Source organism: Scaptodrosophila lebanonensis, unplaced genomic scaffold (assembly GCF_003285725.1).
Source record: "Scaptodrosophila lebanonensis strain 11010-0011.00,11010-0021.00 unplaced genomic scaffold, SlebRS2 tig00000136-arrow-arrow-pilon, whole genome shotgun sequence".
Classification (NCBI taxonomy): domain Eukaryota; kingdom Metazoa; phylum Arthropoda; class Insecta; order Diptera; family Drosophilidae; genus Scaptodrosophila; species Scaptodrosophila lebanonensis.
Window position 1 is genome coordinate 1,855,745 of NW_022060586.1, and position 19,888 is coordinate 1,875,632.

General features: G+C 38.1%; 1 protein-coding gene across 3 annotated transcripts; it reads right to left on the reverse strand.

Moving 5' to 3' along the window:
- Nucleotides 1–2,793: 2,793 nt before the first annotated feature.
- On the reverse strand, nt 2,794–14,888 carry LOC115629126 (5'-3' exoribonuclease 1). 3 transcript variants are annotated; one of them, XM_030525463.1, is made up of 16 exons: nt 14,792–14,884; nt 14,587–14,702; nt 14,093–14,530; nt 13,386–14,039; nt 13,025–13,330; nt 12,477–12,941; nt 12,147–12,415; nt 11,689–12,008; nt 11,395–11,624; nt 10,672–11,335; nt 6,393–6,820; nt 5,233–5,406; nt 4,267–4,569; nt 3,144–3,203; nt 3,009–3,083; nt 2,794–2,944 (listed from the first exon to the last, which is right to left on the reverse strand). In XM_030525463.1, exons 2-16 carry the CDS (start codon nt 14,659–14,661, stop codon nt 2,867–2,869), a joined length of 4,539 nt encoding a protein of 1,512 aa, XP_030381323.1. In that variant the 5' UTR covers nt 14,662–14,702; nt 14,792–14,884; the 3' UTR covers nt 2,794–2,866. The 3 variants fall into 3 exon arrangements, 2 of the variants coding, with proteins under 2 accessions (XP_030381323.1, XP_030381322.1); XM_030525462.1 differs by having other exon boundaries at nt 6,318–6,820; nt 14,792–14,883; XR_003995866.1 differs by lacking the exons at nt 2,794–2,944; nt 3,009–3,083; nt 3,144–3,203; nt 6,393–6,820 and having other exon boundaries at nt 4,432–4,569; nt 14,792–14,888.
- Nucleotides 14,889–19,888: the final 5,000 nt, after the last annotated feature.

Below are 19,888 nucleotides of genomic sequence, written 5' to 3' on the forward strand. Positions count from 1 at the left end.
TCATGCTGATCAAGAATATATATACTTTGTGGGGTCTGCCACGCCTCCTTCTGCCTGTTACATTTTTCAGCTCCCGCAAACCTAATATACTTCTGTACATTTCATGTACAGAGTATAAAAATTGTACATATATATGTATACTAAAAAAAACTTTACAGCTAAAGAGCATTATTAAATTTTGTTGGAAGAGGGAAAAGAAAAAAAATAGCGCGTCTCTTCAAACCAAAAACAACTGTGCGCATGAGAGTGCCACTGAATATGCAACAACAAAAAAATAGATAAGGCGTGTGATGCCAGTGCTACAAACAAAATTTTGCTTACGGAGTCTTTTCTTTAGGTCTTTGCTTATGACTCCCAGTAAGACATTGCATTCAAATAATGAAAACAAAAAGGAACGCACTCACCAAAATCCACTTGTCCATCGATGAAAGCGCTTTCCGATGTCGCTGGAACTTGGTTAGAGAACGGACACTTTTTTCATGCATTAAAATCAAATCAAAAATCAAATACCAATTTTTTGGTGGCTGGGTATCACACACTTTGAATTTTCAAACTAAAGGCTTGAACAAACGCTATTATGATTAGTTTCCCCTCTCGACATGACAAAATGAATACAAATGATGGCAAAGGCACTAAAGGGTTCTAGCCATGCCCTAGCTAGCAAGCTAAGTTGTGGGGGTGCCTAGGTTGACCCGAATGCTTTCGGCGATCTTGACGAGGTCGTCTACCGTTCCCTCATCCAACGGGGGCACCGAAAAAACGCCTCTATGAGTCTCTGCAATACAGCTGTTCTCGGTTCAGCAGTTGTTGTTGAGCTTGCAAGTCGCGTCCAAGCAGAATATAACCCAAAATGGGTAGGTTAAGAGAAGAAACCCAAATACCTATAGGGTACCTAACCGAATTCGCGTTTTTTTACGATAATTAGTTTGGTTACAAAAAAAATGAATTTTAAATTATAGTTACTGCTATTCATGCAGTTTACAGTACTTTCTTTTTTATTTACTGTTTTTTTATATTCTTTAAATTCTTTGTCGGCGCTGACTGGACGCGTCTGCACTCTCTGACGGTCGGAAATAGAAAAGAAGGTTAGGGCCTACCGCCTCACTTAGCCCTTTCTTTTCGACATTTAAAATTTCCCCATGCCAACTGTCACCAACCTAATATGGCCGCTAGGTGGCACTAAGTGAAATAATGACGATTTTGCGATCTAAGACCGTTGGAGTCTCGGTACATACTTTTCACACGAAAGAACAAAATTAACATTAGTGAACGGGTGAAGAAGGCTGCGAATGCTCTTTACGCTTGTATAAAAGCTGGCACTAGATGGCACTAGGCGGCAGACCGATTTTTATATTTTCAGACAGCCAAGCAGCGCTCAAAACGTTGGACTCCAACATGGAGAACTCAAAAGTTATCTCTCAACGAGATGGCCTAGCAGGTCAGTACCAGTCTCATATTAGTGGCAGACGAGCTGAAAAGGAATGGAACAAACGCAAGCATTCTTCCCGACAGGGAAGGTAAGGAAATGCTGTCAGGGTACTTTCGGGCCTGACGCGCAACCATGCACGTTCTATGACACAGCAGCGCTGGGCAAACTCATGCGTTCGAGCAAGGCTTACCTGGCCACCCCTTTAAAGCTTGTAAAACTGAGTAGGACAGAAATCTCCATAGTGATGGGGCCCTCACGGGCCACTGCCCGATTGGCAGACACGCATCGAGACTGAACATTACGTTCAACGACTTCTGCAGAAGCTGCAGAGACGAGGAGGTAAGTGTGGAGTACCTCCTCTGCCACCTCCGGTGCCCCCAACGCACCATAGGGAAACCTTACTTAAACGACCTCTCGGAGGTAACAACCATAGAGGTCGTGGACTTGGCGAAATTTTTAAATACCACCGGGTGGCTAAAGGCTGACCAACGAAAGTAGAGATTACATGGCACCACAACAGGCCTTCAAGGCGTAAGTGGGCGGGTGATTTATCTTCACTCCCGCCATTGCAACTTAACCCAGATGGGGTTTCTCGACAATTCAGCCTTAAGGCTAAGGGAAACCCTAGCATGGAAATATTTGCGGGGGAAAAATGTAACACGCACAAAGACCCCACAAAGTATATTTGTTCTTGATCAGCATGACAAGACGAGTCGATCTAGCCCTGTCTAGCCATCCGTATGAGTGTTGTATACATTCGCCCCAAATTAGTATACCCCTTTACCCTTTGTGTACAGTGTAGTATAACAATAAAACGTTTGTAAGTATGTTTGCGGCCTGTTTTAATACTAAAGACTTAGAGCGGATTTGCGTCTATACAGGCTTATGTGTACAGTGACAAAGTTAGGCCGCAGCAGCAACAACAAAAACAGCTGCTGGCTGACCTTGGGCAGAGCTAACATTTATGGCTACATATAATAGAATATAAGTAAAATTCCACTGTTAGAATTTCAATAAAAAATATAATTTTAATTTGAGGCCAGAGGTCTTTATTGAATTTAAGCAACTTGATTTACAAACTATAAACTTTATTTAGGGCAGGAGGTATTCACTCAATAAGGTGAAATTTCGTTGATTACTGTGTGCAGAGGACACGGGTGTAGATCTCGTTGTTTGTTTCGCGATTGTTGGTTTGGCAATTGCTAGAGTTTATGCGGATGTACGCTGAAGCTTTTTGGCTTACTTGTTTTAATATTTACAAATTCAGTAGTTCTGGTGATAAAATATATTTATGTAGACCAGTCTACATACAAAAAAAAAAAAAAAAATGTAAAAATTATATAACATTGAAACAGTGGGATGAATATGATTTTATGTAAATATATGTATTTTTGAATATATTGTACACACTCATATGTAAATTTATTGAATTTTATCTCAATGTAAAATGTAGTCCAAATCAAATTTGGCACCTATACGTGGCTTGCGTGGTTTACGTTGTAGCTTTAGTTGCGTCTATAGAGAAAAATGATAAAATAAGAAATCGGGACAAAACAGTTAAAATGAATACTATGCATACCTTTGTTGCTTTATCTGTACTTCCTGAGGTAGGGTTCACGATATTTGAAAATTGTGGCTGTACTTGAGTGGGGTGCTGCTCGAATATACCAAATATGTCATTATCTACGAATATTTATACTAGTATTAAACTTACCTCAATTTTTAAGGCCTGCATTAATCCAGCCGTGGCCTCAATGCTCTCAACGGACTGTATCTGTTATAATATGTGAAAAAATATTTCTTTTAATACACTGCGCTTGTGCATGGTGACAATAATAAGTACAACATTTTTAGGAAACGATTTTGTTTTTATTATTAATTTGCTTAAGAGTCTCCAAGTAATTAATTTAGGTATAAAAATGTTCGTGTTTTTTTCTGACCAACTATTTCTTTAATATGACTAATCTTTTTTTCGGGGCAGGCGGCCCGTTGTTGTGCTAGATACGTTTTTATTATTAGAAGGTTTGATATATGTACATACTGAGGTATGTTTAGGCCAAATAAGGCTTTAATTACATAATGTATTTTTAAGTAAAAAAAATAAAAATAAATAAATAGAGAACACAACATAAAAAAAGTTGTATTGAATTTACATATGTGTAAACGTAAAAACGTAAAATTTAAGTTGAAATATTTTCAAGATGAAGAAAAGTAAAAAAATTAAATAGTTCATTAAAGATTTCGGTTAAGCTGCCATTTTTTGATAGGGCTCTTCCTTAGTATACTAAGGGACTATCTACTCAAATACGATAAATACAATCATAATTTAAGTGTGCACTGTCATCATTCCTCAATAATTTGTACTAACCAAAAAATTATGCACTGCATTTTTTAAACTTTGTTCTGGTAACAGGTACTGAGTTTTGCATTACTTGCTGGTGTATTTATTCGTCATTCGTCACTCCTCAGCATTTTTTTTTTTGCTTTGATAAAGCCATTTTACAAACATCCATAATCGCGTATGCACGCCGTTGCTTATGCATTAGCAATGCCTGCTACCAACATTCAGTGTTTTATCTAATTTTAAATAATATTAGCAGGAAACGATTTGAATATTCGTCACGTGCATCCGATTCTTGATCTGCATAAGTCTACATGCCAAGTGTGGAGCTGTTATGGTTCAAAACTTCTTCATTCTCCAAGGACGGGCAGACGAACATGCCGATTTATCTCATTATAGCCAGGTATGGCAGATCCAAGTTATATATAAATAAATCGCGGTTCTTTACTGCTTACTATACATGCTTGCTTAGGTTCCAAAATGTTAATTGTCTTACCAAGGATGGTTCCGCATTAACTATTTCTGCGGCTTGAGACTTCTTCGGACGGTAAGCCTGTATAGGCACAAACCCTTGAATGGATGATGAACGTACAGAATTGCTGCTTGTATTATTTCCCATCTGTGGGAGCTGTGGGCGGGTGCTGTAGTTTACGTTTAAGGTCTTGTTTATGCCGCTGTTATCATTGCGATTATTATTCTGGAGAAGGTGGTCACTACCCTTGTTGTTATAGCTGCCAGGATGTTTACTGGGTTGCTGATTTTGATGGTCAGGATTATGATAATTTAGCTGCCTTTGTTGCTTCAAAAATAATAAAGTTTTATGTCAAAGAAAATATTTAATATTAAAGGAGTCAATAATATCGCGGGCGTCGATTTTCATACCCTACACGTAGTTCAAAAAACATTTAAACAATTTAATTCAGTTGTACACATTTTTGAATGAAAAAACGCAACTCGGTTGTGCACATGCTTACGACATTTACAATTGCATTCCATGGAAAGAAAAACCAAATTGCATTCGCTTCCTGTACATAGGATACCTGCATACAAAATTTGGTGACTATAACTCCTATATTTTTCGAGATCTTTGTGTTTATGCGCCTTGTCACGTTTATTGGTGTTCAAAGCTGAACAAGTTCAAAAAATTCGATTTTTAGAAACACATGCAAAAATGGTACAAGCACGTCAGTATAAAAGGGAAAACATATTCAGTTTGAGCATAGCAATAAAGTGATGATCTTTGTGAAGTGAAATAAATGTTGTCTTAGTGGATATTAAAAGATATACAAAAAAAAAAAACCTATGCCTCAGTAATTTTGAAGTTTACGTCTTCGTACTCCTATATTGAATTGATTACAACTGTTTTCATAGAAACTAGGCCAATAGTTGGCGACGCAATCTATTCTATTTGTGTAAATACCTATACAATACAAATATATATATATGTATATAAAATACATACCTGTCTTCCCCTTGTTTTTATTTCAGAGTATATGTTCGCTTGCGGCGCTATTTCATATTGTTGTTGCTGCTGAGTCGATAACTGACTAATAATAATGTTTTCAGGTGGTTCTTCCTGCTTCCCCTGCAGCTGTTGAGCTTCCTGTTTCCAACGTGGAGGCGGCGGTGGAAGTCTCTGCAAACATGTGTAAACATTAAATCTGGACCATATCCACAGTGCAATATGGGGCTTTAAGCATTGTAACATTGGATTTCGCTTTGTGCTTGATAAACGTCAAGCAGATATACAACTTACAGTAAAGGTTTCTAACGCTTTGATTTTTAATTAAAAGGGCAGGTAAACTTAAAAAATAGCAGGAATAAATGTACACGCATTTTTAAAGATCTATTATCTTATCAATTCAAATATGACATAGATGTTCAACTTTAAAAAGAAAAATTCATTTGGAAATATCACAAAGGAAGTACATGGATGGGCAAACCAGTAAATTTGTATATGTAACGTGTCTCTAACTCTTATAGTCTCCGAGAGTTCGATGAATTTACGAACGGCGTTTTCGGAAATCCCCTATAGGGGAAAGGGGGATGCGTATAAAAAACAAACAAACTCGGATAGCGTACACACATAGAGCATCTCTTTACAAAATTTGGTGTCTCTATATCTTATATCTTATAGTCTCTGAAATCCATGTGTTCGGACGGACAGGCAGACAGGGCTAGATCGACTCGTCATGTGATGCGGATCAAGAATACATACATATATACTTTGTGGGACCTGCTACACCTCCATCTGACTGTTAAAGTTTTCATATCCCGTAAACCTAATATACTTTTGTACATTTGTACATGTACAGCGCATTAAACTTATAAAGCGCAAACAAATATTGTTTAGATTTTTAAGCATTCAGTGCGAATGGTTCGACAACATGGAAAAATAAAATCATTTATCTTATCAATATATGTTTAGTTTCTGGATCAAAACGTGTAATTAGTTAGGTTGTAAATTTTGAAATTACGTAAACATTTCTCTTTTTAAATTCTGTTAAATGCCTGTTTGGCGTTATATAGTGTTAACTTGCTACATACAGGCATTTGAGTGGAAGGCAGATTGGCCGACACGGCAGACAGTGATGCAGGTGATGCTGATGAGCCCTGCCCTACCCGCAAAAGCGACATCAGTGCTAGCGTCTGCGCCTGTGAGGTGCGCACTGGCAGGGACACTGATTGCTGCCGGTCTTGGTTTAACGGTAAACGCCAATTCTCCGTGCCAGCGCTACCCTGTAATTGGGCACTAGACTTAGCAGTTGGTGTTGCTGTATTATTTGTTTTTTGTACTGCAGTCTTTCGCTGACTTTGCTGAGGTTGCTGTGCTCGTGCTGTGCGCCAATTCTCTACGTTAGGTGGTGGCGTAAAGAATTCCTCGCCTATTTGCAAATTCATTGTGATTGGGTTTAATTTTGTCCCCACTGCGGTGAGATATCGATTTGTTGTTTGCAATTGTTGTTCTTTGCGTGGTACCTCCACTTGTGTTTTAATCGAGGTGTTGTGTTTTTTATGTTGTGGTGGCACTGCCTCTACGCTGTTATTTTCTGTAAAGATATATTTACATATATGAGTACTTTAACTTTAAATCATTTTAAAATTATTATGGTTTGATCACTTATAAAATTGAATACTATCTCCAAAAATCTTTTCAAAAACGTGCAACTTACTGCCCCTATGACGGTATTCTGATTTCGAAAAAAAACTTCATAAAAAAGCGAGACACAAATTTTGGTATGGTAGCACGTTGAACAAACATATTATTTCAGCAAGAGTGATTTTGGTACAGATTGTTCTTATGACCATTCCAGCCAAGTTTTGTTTTTCTCATAAGATTTAAAAACTTGTAAAACACATGAATTAAATGCTCGAGCGAACTTAAAGTAACTAATCTGTATCCACTTCTACAAATGTAATTCCCAAATATGGTCCACAGATCCAAAGAATTATAAGATTTATGTAAAATTTCTAATATGTAGCTGAGGAGTACGGGATTGCATAGGGAAAAACTAAACTTGTCATTTCTCAGACTTGGAGAACCGGGGCACCAAGTTTGGTTATTCTTGTACACCCCCAGTACTCACGCTCATAAAGACCGACGACTCGTCTTGATCAAGAATATGCTTGGGTATAACGTACGAACCCTGCAAAAAATACGTTAGTATGGAATGCTAACAGAGAGAAGAGGCTACAATTTGCTAAAAGATATGCAAATCAGTCAGGTTCGCTTTAAAATAATGTGGTATGGACTGACGGATATCAATACAACATTTTTGAATCGGGTGGTGAACACCAATTGTGGAGAAACACCAATGAAGCCAAAAACTTAAAAAATATAACTCCAACTGTAAAGTATGGTATGGTAAAGTATAGTGGTGTGTGGGTGCTCGTGGTTACTGACACTAAAATGGACAGGGATTTGTTTTAAACATTTTGAAGGGAAATCTTACACAAAGTGCGTAAAAATTTGGGTTAGACGAGAAATGTTTTATTGCTTCAGCAACAATTATCCGTAACACAGCCCGTATCTCGTTAAGGAATGGCTTTATAATTTTAAACAGCTGCGTACACCCCCACAACATCCAGACATAAGTTCTTTCGAACAAATTTGAAATTTGTTGGACAAAGGGAATCGCTAGGGTAATATTATGCCGAAGGATTCGTTAAAGACAATATCATTGAATAAGTCGGAGAAAAACTGGGAAAACGACACCCATGTTTCAATGTAAAGTATGCCTCTACGCTTTAAACAGTAATTGCTGCGAAAAAACGTTTAAGTTAGATTTGGCTGCTGTACGTAAACTTTTTTGGCATGCATTTTTGAGTTCTTTTGTATTTTTAATCATATTTCAATACTTTTTGATACGATAATTAAGGGAAAAGTGCTGTTGTGTTAGTAAATATAGACCCAATCATAATCTGAAGACTTTGGGTTCATTTTTGTTCGAAAAGTTACTAATTTAATCGAATATTCCTTATAAACCAAAGTGTACTTAAACTTTTTTTGTTCACTGTATAAATAACAAGTAAAAAAGCTAAAGTCGGGTGTCCCGACTTTGAAATACTCTGTACATATGTTTACAATATTTAAAGAAAATAAAAAAAATTAAGAAAATTAAAAAAAAAAAATTTTGATCGATTTTACCTTTCTCGGTATTCGAACTCACGTAAAGGGTGTATAATTGCACATTTACATAGCGTCTGTGTATGTATGCCTATGCGCATCTATTTGTGTCTGTGTAAACATGTGTGAGGTCAACCAAAGTACCAGCATCAACAACAGCCGCGGGCAGCGCTTAAGCAGCGCTGCAGCAGCAAATATATTTATGGCTATAACTTCTTGCTAAATCAGTCTATCATAGTGAAACTTGGCATACGGACACATAATAACCAATTGGGGGTATTTCCAAAATTTTAATTCCAAGAATTACGGGAGTTAAAGAAAATCGCCATTTGGAGGAGAGGGGGGAGGGAGGGAAATTCCAAAATATACATTTTCTGCGTATTCACATAAGGCATCTGGGACTAAAATTTGGTGTTCCTAGGTCTTATAGTCTCCGAGATATAGGCGATTATACGAATGGAAAATCGGGAAAACCCCCATAGGGGGGAAGTGGGGGGGGGGAATAAAAAAATAAAACAAACTCGTATAGAATACACACATAAGGCATCTTTGTGCAAAATTTGGTGTCTCTATCTTATAGTCTCCGAGATCCAGGTGTTCATAAGGACGGACAGACAGACAGGCAGGGCTAGATCGACTCGTCTTGTCACGCTGATTAAGAATATATATACTTTGTGGGGCCTCCTTTTGCCTGTTACATTTTTCAGCTCCCGCAAACCTAATATACTTCTGTACATTTCATGTACAGAGTATAAAAATGTTTTTTCGCTTGTGATATGTAAAACAAACGCCTATTACCTTGTTTTGTTGGCAACAGATTTAATGCAGGATTATCTGAACTTAATAGGAGGAGCAGAGATATATATAATTTAAATATGAAGAAACAAATGCTACTTGTGTTTTCCTCGGCTACAAAATAGTTCTTCAGCTAAATTTTGTGTGTAGCTTTTTTCGTGCTCATTTAAGTAAGGATACTCATGTGCAGCCTACTGTAAACCGTTTACCAATTACCGATTTCACAAAAAATATAACCTGGCTTTGACAATAAGATGCAAACTTGACGATAATTTGATTGACATTCAAAGAAAGATCATAAATGGAAATGTACTACACTACTACAAGGTACCTTGAGAGAGCTTAAAAAACATCGTACCATGACATACTGATATACAGGATACGCAACTTACGCTCACATGTTACTCTGGTAGAGTTAGTTAAGCATGTAACGTAGATACAACGTATGGGATTACCCTTTTATTGTTACAACATGAAATCAACAATAATTGCACATACTGTAGTCAGTGTAAAACAAAATTACATAGAATACCGAAGGCAAAGAAATCCTAACTTATTCGCTCATGCGATCTTTCTATCTCTTTCTCTCTCTCTCTCTTTCTTTTTCTTCGTGTATGCTAGAATCCATTAACATTAATAATTTTTTATAAAGAGCCAAAATTTCACTTGTACCACACAAACTGGATTAAGTTTCATGGCATGTGCTCATGGCCAATGTTAGCAAACTAGCAAACGCTTAAATCGAACGACTGTTGTATGCATGGTATAGAACATCTGTACCACAATCATTCAGTGAATATTAGATTAAATCACCCGATTCCATGGCAACCCTAATACTTAGTGATTATTTTACGTAAAGCGAGAGCTAAATGTATTTTCTAATATAGGTACGGGAATTTCTTGCTCGTCGTGTTTACATAGAATGGAATTTGAAATGAACTAATCTACATACATACACATGACAACAATTTTTTCTGCAAAGAAAACGGCATTCGATACAATTAAATTGACGCCGATTTAATTTAGCTTCGTTTTCACTGATGTCTACAGTACGTAGAAGTCGCAGTAATTCGTGTGGAATCTAGTAAAAATTAAATCAGGATTACCATTTACATATGTATGTATGTATGTATATACGCTGATAGAGAAATGCGTATACAAAAAATCGCCTTTGTTGGTAGCAAATGACATTTCCTGAAAGCGTTTGTTGCAATACTGTTCCAAATCAATCGTTTTAAGTACAATAACCTATTTAGTAAAAAAGATGCTTCCGCTAGGTAGACGTAAAAAGAGGATTATATGATTTTGTTTGCTTCTCTGTTTCACTAAACTATAGACCTCACTAAGCATAATTCTTAATCAGAGACGTGCCATTTTTTTTGTGTGTCTTTCATATATCATAACATTATACCTTTAGGATATACACTAAAAAAAAAGAAAAAAATGGTTTTAAGATATATTTTATGGTTCAAGACTTACCATCACTATATATGACGACAAGCGCGCTTTCAGGCACCTTGTATACACGCTCTTCGGCAATACCGTGAATATCATTAAAATTAGGCACACTTTTGTCGAAAAGTACCTCGCAGAAAGTCTCCACTGCACGGACACATTCCAAACGCACTGGATTCGGGTCGCAGACGGGATAGATTCCGATAATTGTGCCTTTAATGCCCACGGGTACCATAAAAATGGTGCGTACTACAATGACCCGGTCGAATAGACGTACTGGGCTTCGAGATTTATACACATCCGGAAGCGTGACATTAGGTTTTATAAGCAGGTGCGGTTTCACTTGAAGCTTGACATCTTTTACGGGAAGCGCTTTTAGTGCATCTACAGCATCCAATAGCAACTCCACTGTTTCTTTACACACTGTCTTGGAGCCGCAAGCAATACGCTCTACTTTCATGTGCGGTTGTTGACGCACCCAATTCGCCACATCCTCAACATAGTGCTGACCTACGGCATCGGGGTAAATGTCCTGCTCGAACACATATTCACCACGTTCATTGCTTTTGCTTAAGTAGTCAATAACATCTGGAAAACAGTTGCAAAACTCACGGATCAAATCCACCGCAACGCTGGAAAAGAACCATTGATTGTTGATACGGCGACAGTATCCGATACGCTCTTCATTCTATGAGTAATAAATGGAAAAAATCAACATTGTCAAGCTCGGAATTGCCGTTGCCTTACCCAGCGCGGATATTTCAACTGCAATCCGATGTTGTGCTTGGCCATATTTTCCATTTTTTCTCGCCTTGGTCCGAGAACTACCCAAACGGTGCCTGTGAGACGCCCTAGACACTTGCAGTTAATATTAAGCTGCTTGCAAACTTCATAGCTGTTGATGAAGTCTGCATCACGTTCCTCCTGCAGCGCACGTGCACTCAAAATATTGGGTTCAGGTCGCACTGTAATGTTAACTGCACAGAAGTTTAAATGTTAGTAATGCTTTCTTAGCCATTGGGGTGATATTCTTAATTTTACCTTGTATACGACCGCAGGTATAGACAAGCAAGGGATCTAGCACGCAGCCTTCGCTTCCATAGTAAGGATACCCAATGAAGAACACCTGACATCCAGCCGGAAACAGTTCCTCCACCTTGGAAAATTGATGCTTCATATTTTCACGTACATTTAAATCAGTAACAATCCCCTGTGCCGGATAGGCAGTGACCGCATGGCTCCATGAATCTACCATGTTTACGTTACCTTTGTGCCCAAACTCGATGCTGCTGCCAGCATATGTGCGAAAATAGACAAGCACGTCGTAATTGTCGAATTGGATACCCATTCGAGTTATGAAGCTACAAAATAGGAAAGTTAGCAATGTACACTTAGCCTTAGAGACGGGCCATGAGCGAAGCATGGACTAAATTAAAAGCAATAAAAAAATTGTTTTGGAATCTTTTTTGTGCCCGTCTTTACTGGTTACGAAACTCAACTGTTCCTGTAGTGATTTGCATTCCATGTCAAATCGACGAGATTCATTTGAATGCAGTCCTTTCTCGTCCACAATTTGATCACGCGTTGCCACCTTGACCACCATAGCCTTGATCAAATGCGGCCATCCAACGTAGACGATCTTTTGCAAATATAGATCGGCTACAGAATTAAAGCTGTCCAGCAGGTCTCGCTTCTTGGGCATGAGTATTAGATTCTCATTGCGACTTGGCTGCACAAAAACCTTAATCCTAGCGTGACGCAATTCGAACTGCAAAGTATAATCGAATTAATACATTAAAATAACATGAATTCTCTACGGATTTACTTACATCAAAGGGCAGGTTCTTCATGGTGGGAAACCCCGGGAAGAAAACGTGACGTGCAGCATTGGGTAATTCCACGAATACGCTGTGTGGTAGTTTAATCGCGATCTCGCACGCCCACTGGGCCCGCTCGGTACAGTAAACATGCTGTAATGACTTGAGCGGTGGCGATGCCACCAGTTGACCTTGAGACTCGGCACAATAGTCATATTGATACATGGGTCCATGTTTATTTCTGTTATACTCTTCAACGCTAAGTTGTCTGTCACAGGGCAGCATCGCACTAAGCAACAGTTTTGCGTCGATAAATGGGATGAGTACTACAGCTTCCCAATCGTTTTTCTTTCCGTTGAGATCGCTTTCAAAGTTTGTGGGGAAAAATTCAGCTAAAGGGCTGTCAGTCTTTAGCATCAGGTCGTGATAAACGGTAGGAAGCAGTTTTGAACTGGCAGCAGGCAGTACAGCCAGTAACTAGTATGGGTGAGTGTGATGATTTGATTTGTAAGTGTTTTGTCTTTTTAAAATATTCGTTAGGCTACACGATGTCAACACACCTGTTGAAACGGCAAAAATGGTGTCCCTAGCTCAAATTGTATGCGCATTTGTGTTATGTTTTTCAGATCGCTTACGAAAGGCGCATAGTGGAAGGGATAATACCAATCCCAGGATTGTACGCCTCGATAGTAATAGTGTAATATCCATTGCAGGGCAGTCACGTAATGTTGACTAAGGTCGAATAGGAACTCATCGTTCATCTCAGTTTTAAATTTAGTGCAATAGTAATTACGTTTGTAATTAAGAAAATCGTGCTTTATACTGGCTTCTTCGTCTAGGTTTTCTAGGCTATCGCTATTGTAGAGCTAAAGCAAGAAAATAATAATAATAGGGATCGAACAACGCGTTTCTTCTGCTTACCTTCATGCTGCTGTCAATAAGTGCAGTCAGGTCATCGTCAAACATATCGTTATTCATCTCACTTACATCCACATCGAATGCTTCTGTTTTAGCAAGCATGTACTTTAAGTCGTCGGAATGCTCTTCGAACTGTTGCAACTCCACCTCACTTAATGCAAGCATGAACAGCTGTAGTCGCTCCAAATTCAATTTACCATGCTCATTAATATTACCGCCTAGCTTTGGATATATGCGTATGTAGGTTTTATATAGTAACGGCAGCGCATTCGACGAAATATGCAAACATGGCAAATGTGGTATGAAATCATTTCCAACCATGAAGCCCATTAAGATCCAATCATCAATAAGTTGTGCCACATCGAGTTTCTTTTCTGCTGTAGAGAGCTGGTGAAACTCCAACTCTAAGTATTCTCGTAGTAGGCCCAAGTGCAACAAAAAAAACCGTGTTTCCTCCACAGAAGTGCGTTTTACATTGCGTCCAAATTTGACTTCCTCGCGCAGTACAACAAAATGCAACTCATGCGTGCACAAACCCAAGATAATAAGATCAGCATCTAGGCCGTATAAGCAATGACGTGTGTTGGGATCAAAATCTGGCTGCGTCTTTAAGTAGCGTATGTAGTCCATTATCTTATGCTCACCCTCTCCAGGTGTCTACAAATATATAATAGATTGGTACGGTACAACATAACATACTCTATACGCACCTCTTGGCCACTAAGTATGACGCGGCACTTTTGCCATAGCGGATCTGTAGAAATTTTCGTACGCAGAAAACAACGCAGTGCCAATTGTAAGCGCTCCATGAACTCCGTACCAGGTGTAATGCAATTGCTGTCAAAACGTTCGTGCTCGCGGCGTTCTCCACGCTGTAACGCCTTTGTTTCCAACTGCTCAGCCTCGCGCGCTGATCGAAATCGTCGACTGCGTTGCTGATTCATCTTTGCGCGAGGTGCCACGCCGTCGACGGCCATAAAAAACAGTTTTTGTGGTTTAATTAAATAGAATAATTTGTCTACATAATTGAATATTTCTTGGAAGATCTGCGCCTCCTCCAGGTGAAAGTGTATATTAGTATCGTCTGGATGAGAGCAATTGTGAACAATGCCGTTAACATCCAAATACAGGTTGTCGAATTCTGGAATCTTTAGTAGATAGTGTAAAAAAGAGTGAACAATGGTGGTGATTGTAAGACGCTTACATTGTGCTCGCGCGCCATTTCGCTAAGACATGGATAGCGCTCGCTGATATAACGAAAAAATTTGGGGACCCCCATGTTTGGAAGTGTCCTTGGATTAAGCAACGAAAACTGCTTCCCTTTAACACAAAAATTTTAATAATATAAAAATGTGTATTTTAACGAACATGATATTAGTTTGCTTACAACAGCAAAAGGCGTGTCGTACCTTGATACTATAAAACTCTTACACAGCACACACAATTGCAAATCTTTATTATGTTTTAAAAAATAACCAAGCATAAGAATTCAGATTAAAACCCAATGTGAGTAAAGATATTAACATTAGGGCTTATCGATTTTTTTTACATCGTCGATATTTTGATATTGAGTTAGGGATGTAAAAAACATCGATGTATTAAGCATCGGTGATGTTTTTAACACGATGCAGCGATGTTTTCCGATGTTTTTTTTGCTTGCGATGCACCGTCGATCCAACATTTTTCATGTTTTGTTGAACGGTCACATTTATTTGGGTGGTTTAGCGGAGAAGTTATATTTGTATTTTAATAATTTTTTTTATGTTTTCATATGTGTATTTTATTATATATATTTTAGATTGTTTAGAAATTTACCTTCATTTTAATTCGTATAATTGTCACACTTAACTGCAAAGCGTCGGATTGATTTGTTTTTGAAACTGTACATAATAAGTTCATATTAATGTAAACCATACAAGTTCATCAAAGGTCAGGATTACGATTGGTTAACAATATTAAGTAAAATACTATGACAGCCTCTTTTGATACATAAACATTTTTAATTTATAACATCTCTGTTGATTTTCTCTCTAATATGAGCCTCCTTTTCTATAGAAAGTTAACTTTTGAAAACATCGATGTATTTATGTTTTTTGCGATGCATCAACCATGCATCGATTTTTTAAAGATACATCGATTGACATCAACATCAATATTTTCCCTTCGACTTACATCCCTATATTGAGTCGCCTTTTTTCCGATGTTTTTACGATACATCTCTGTTTAGGCAAAAACATCGAAAGCTTATCATCTCTAATTTCACAAGAAATTCAAAAGTAAACAGACCTTAGTTATAACGCAATAAATATATAATATAAATATAATATAAATAAGGACTAAGTAAAAACATTAATAAAAATAAACAAAGACACTAATTCCTGGAACGCTTACGTGCTTGTGTTCATGTACAAGTACATTCACCGGTATTTGACACACAAACAAATGTATATTTAAATGGATATGTGTACATCCCAGGAATTTATTATTGGGTCGTGTGAAATATGTACATATGTATGTTATTCCATACAGAAATTAACTATCAGGAGCACTAAAATGCAGGACAGCGGCAGCTACCGCATTTTTGGAACAAATGGCGCAAAGAAACTTAAGATTCTTTACTTCATTAGAAAGGATAGCTTACCATTTTCCTTCGTAGAGTACGAGGGATTCAGTGACTTAATGTTGGTCGCTGTACCAAACTATCAGCTCCCAACACGGTATACAATTATGAAGGCAATCGACGAGAAGTACAACGCCTTATCCCAGTTGTGGGGGCAAAACATGTCGATTTTGTTTATGCTAAAATTATGGAATTGAAGAAAATCATTTTGGGGGAAATAAGCAAAACTAGTATACATATGCATGTACATACATATGTATATTCTAATGCGGCCTACCGTCCCGCATTGAAAAATCGAATAAAATAGTCCCGGAAAACTTGAAACGCGTCCCGCATGTCCTGTATTACCAGCATAAGAGGTAGAAAACCAATAGATAAAAACTAGGTATTAGGTTTGTGCGAGCTGAAAAATGTAACAAGAAGAAGGAGGCGTGGCAGACCCCACAAAGTATATATATTCTTGACCAGCGTGACCGTATCGGTGCTGTCATAATTTTTTGAGCAAAAACAGCTAGATTACCAAAAAAATAAAGCTAAAAAAAGCAAAATCCAATACAAAATAAGCTAAAAACAAGTCGGGCTATTTTCTTGCTTAAATTTAAGGAAATATCTGTTTTAATATTTTCATATTAATTCTATATTCTTATTTTATAATTTATAATAATAATATGAGATTCTTGTAAAAATAATAATAGAAAATTCAGCTAAAAATTCTACAGTTCTTCATGTTTATCTAAATTCATTGTGATTTTGATAGATTTTATTATCGAAAGTCGTTTATCACTGCTTATATTCATGATTTTAAGTGTTGACAAAGATAAGGAAACAAATTTATGGAGAAATATAGAGTAAAGCTAAAAAAAAGGCTAAATAAATTATTTTCAAGGTAAAATTCCCGCAACCCGCTATTTTCGAATTTTTCCCGCCCTGGCATTCAAAAAAGCCAGATCTAACGGGAAAAAAGATAAAATTACAGCACTGGTCCGTATGACCACCTGGATCTCAGAGACTATAAGAGCTAGACACCAAATTTTGCACAAAGATGCCTTATATGTGTTCGCTGTGCAAGTTTGTCTCTTTTTTTTTTGATTCCCCCCTCCCCCCTATTTCATCATGGAGGCCATAAGACTAAGGGACAGTGGGGGAATTCAATAAAATAAACTCGTCCTTTCTTGGACCTAGGAGAATCTGGATACCAACTGTGGTTCTTCCAGCTTTTATAGTTTCTTGCGTGCATCCAGACAGACGGACGGACATGTCTCTCATCATGCTGATTCAGAATATATACACTTTATGGGGCCGAGATGCTTCCTTCTGCATGTTACATACTTTGCAAAAACCTAATAGACCCTTTTTACCCTACGAGTACAGGGTATAAAAAAGCTGTTTCTAACTAGATGAAAGGGCAAGAAAAAACCGAAAATTTACAGAAAATACTTAAATGGAGAGGGGAGGGAAACTAAAAAAATAGAATAAACTCGAGTAGCTTAGGGATTGAGAGCGTCTGTGTACCAAGATTGGTTAATGTGCGCTTCACCGTTTCCAGACGGGCGGACATACTTACATCGATTTCTCTCGTCGTGCTGATTAAGAATATATACACCATATAGGGTTGGAAATGCTTCCTTCTGCCTGTTATATACTTTGCACAAACCTAATATACACTTTTTACCCTACGGGTAAAGGGTAAAAAAATCCAGTACTGGTCAAAAAGTTTCACTCGTGTGAAAAATATGATTAAAAAAATAAAGAAACATAAACAAATTGAATAATTATTTTAAGTGTGTAATATATACATACATACATATGTAAATGTACATATTTTTTTTTATAAATCTATTCCTTATTTAAGATATGTCCTAAGGAGTACAATTATTAAATTTTATGATAGCATTGGATTCGTTTAATCATGCGTTCTGTCATGATGGTTGTGACGTGGCCACACTAGCTCTCCGGATGCATGTGGTACGCATGTAAAGTGGTGCGCCAGTTATTATTCTTAGAATTTTATTTTGGAACCGCTCTAGTAAAATCGGCTGGCCGTCCCCACAGATGAATACCGTAGGTCCACGTAGGTTTCAACATTGCCTTGTAGATCAGTAATTTGTTTCGTGGGTGCAGTTTGGATCTGGGACCCCGCAGCCAGTATAGCTTTCCAAGCTTTGTGTTGAGGGTTTTTCTCTTGCCAGTGATATGGGCACGACAAGTGAGACGCCGATCAACATGTGGGATGATGTCATTGTTCAGAGTGACCGAAGGGCAGTCACTATATGTTAAGACGGCCAACCGTCCCGCATTGACAGGCGATGTCCCGCAAAAAATCAAATAAAATTGTCCCGAAAACCCTCAAACGCTTCCCGCATTACCAACATGATATTTAAAATACATAATATAATAGAGTAAGAAATAGAAAACCAGTGTTTTTATCTGTTGCACTTGTAGCTACGATATCGATAAGGCCGAAAAGAGAGCTTTTGAACAAACCAGCAGTGAATCTAAAGGAAATCCAATGCAAAATTGCCTATATATTGTGCAGTACTTTCTCTGTTTGCATTTCCATTAATTGCTTTGTGGACAAACGTCACTAAAAGTGGACACATTATGGGAGATGCTTCTTTTAAATTATAATATTGTCAGTTGCGATCGAATTGAATAATTCTTTTACGGGTGTAGTCGACGCCGGGATTAATGGCTTTTCCTTTTTGGTCGTTAGAGTCGGACATAAATTTTTATTTACTGAGCTAGCCTATAGCTAAAACTGTAAGCTAGCATACAGCTTATAACGTGGTTACCAGGGCCTTAAGCATATAGTTTGTGAATTGCAAAGCCGGATTTAATAAATATATTTGTTACAACCGCTAAGGATAAATAAATTTTGGTGTCTCTGCTGTCGACGTACACGTGTTTTACTTGTGAGAGATAATTGCTCGCACCAAAATGTTGGTGTCATTCCAGAAGTAATCCAAAATACTCCGATTCCAAGAGGGGCTTCTCGAAGTGTTCCTGACTGCGCGCACGTCACTGGACAATCCACCTCTTGGAGTGCTCGAAAGAAAAATGCTTCGAAAGATCTTCGTCCCGTATGCGTTGGCGACGACTACCGCATGCGATGGAATAGCGAACTGTACGATCTCTACGCCAACACTGACATAGTCAAGCGAATAAACATCCAGCGGCTAAGCTGGCTAGGTCATGTTTTGCGTATGGATGAAGAAGCTCAAGCGAAAAAAATGCTCGATGCGGATGTTGTGGGGAGGCACCGACGGAGGAAACCTTGCATACGCTGGAAAGACTAGGTAGAGAATGCTTTTTGTACCTGCGGAGTGACAAACTGGAAGCGACGCGGGCGAAGCAGAGGCGCGTGGAGAGCTGTGTTACGTCAGGTCATAGCCCGATAACGGGTTGGAGGACCAGTCAAAAAGAAGAAGTCAGAGAGTAATATATATTGTTAGCTGCTAGCCCGCCTTTACTTCACACTCGTTAGTCGATTAGGCTGTCGCTCTATTAGTGCCAACGAGGGGTTTGTGCCAACGAGGCATGATAATCAAACCAACACAACATCACGTTTGACCTACCGCGGCAAGTGGGACTAAAAACAATTTCCAACGCAACCAATAAACAAGAGTTTCTTAGTGGTACGAGAACCTTGCTCCGCAGAGGAAGTAAGTTAGAAAACGAAGACGAGCCAAACGAAATTGTGCGGCCATTTCCAAAGGAATCTAGATTTTCTAATTTTTATCTAAGAAGTCGGCTTATGGGGTCGTAAAGAGGTGGTTTTACAAGAGACATAACGGAAATAATACAGCTTTAGGGTTTTCAAACGGATTTCCCAGGCTCTATCTAGCACTTATAATCATTCATACGAAGATAACTAGATAGAACGGAA